General features: G+C 35.5%; 1 protein-coding gene across 1 annotated transcript in view; it reads left to right on the plus strand.

Moving 5' to 3' along the window:
* Positions 1-1,329, plus strand: part of LOC106525115 (CMP-N-acetylneuraminate-beta-galactosamide-alpha-2,3-sialyltransferase 1) — a 20,408-nt gene that overhangs the window by 1,309 nt on the left and 17,770 nt on the right. The window contains exon 3 of the mRNA XM_014019227.1: positions 301-480. Within this exon, the coding sequence (XP_013874681.1) occupies positions 301-480 (180 nt within the window). The remainder of the gene's footprint in view (positions 1-300; positions 481-1,329) is intronic.

Here is a 1,329-nt window from a genome sequence, read left to right on the forward strand (position 1 = left end):
TCTGAGTGGTGCACTACTGCTACTAGTGGTGAGAAAGTGTATTACACCTTATTTAAAATCAGTGCGGTCCAAAGTTAAACTGTTGTTCCTTTGAGGCCCTCAAGGTGGCGCTCGCGGCCCACAATTGGGCCACGGCCCATAGGTTAAGAATCTCTGATTATTACAAATAACTGTTACCAACATCTGGTGAAAATTTCATGTCATTAGCACCTCTAGTAATATATTTACTGAGAAAAATGGTGACGTGTTCAATACTTATTTTACCTGCTGTAGCTGTTTGTGTCTTTTTTGTATATTTAGAATGAATTATGCTCAAATCAAAGGCTATGAATCAGATGTCGGGACCAAAACAACTCATCGTGTCATGTATCCAGAGAGTGCTACAGATTTGGACAACTCTACTCACCTGGTTCTGTTTCCATTCAAGATCCAAGATGTTGAGTGGCTCATCCAAGCCTTTACGACAGGATTTAATGGAACGTGAGTTGGACTTCTATGGAACTGAATGTATTTGATTAATTAGATTTTTTCTATGTTTCTGCAGACATGGGGATGCACCGATATGAAAATTTCAGCCGATATTGATGTCCGATATAATTATTGCTGTTATGGCCAATAACCAATATTTATCGATATTACACAAACACACAAAATATATTACATATATAAGCACAAACACACTTGGGTCTTTTTTATACGGTAAATAAAAGTCCAGACCTCTGACATGGCTCCCTACTTCAGTTATTCCTGGCAGCATCAATATCACTATTATGATGAAAGAGATGCTGCTCAACCAACTGTCTCCCCTCCCAAAACAGAAACACAAAGTTAAAAAGTGGGAAATCAATATCGGATGTTTTACATAGCGGACCGATACCATATTCTAAAAATGACCAATATCAGCCGATATCGATATCAATACTGATCAGAGTTGTAAAGCAACTAAGTACAAATACTTCTTTACTGTATTTAAGTAGAATTTTTGGGTACTTGTACTTTACTTGAGTGATTATTTTTCAGTCTACTTTTTACTTCTACTTCTTACATTTAAAAAAAAAGACAAGAAGTAGAAAGCCGTTTCTTTTATTTCATTTTTGCTTGTTTTCGTTCCAGCTTATTGTAAAAATGTAAATACTATCCATATAAATTGTGCCTTCTAGATGGAGTGAATTTGATTGTGGTTGAATGAGAAGAATAAATATATAAAACTCTGATAGCATATTAGTTTGTACACAAACAAATCATGTCACACCGGACATGGCAGACATATGTAGCCTATTACGAAGATGCATGTGGTGGTATATGGTGTATATACGTATATATATATAT

The sequence above is a fragment of the Austrofundulus limnaeus genome, unplaced genomic scaffold, assembly GCF_001266775.1.
Source record: "Austrofundulus limnaeus strain Quisiro unplaced genomic scaffold, Austrofundulus_limnaeus-1.0 Scaffold212, whole genome shotgun sequence".
Classification (NCBI taxonomy): Eukaryota; Metazoa; Chordata; class Actinopteri; order Cyprinodontiformes; family Rivulidae; genus Austrofundulus; species Austrofundulus limnaeus.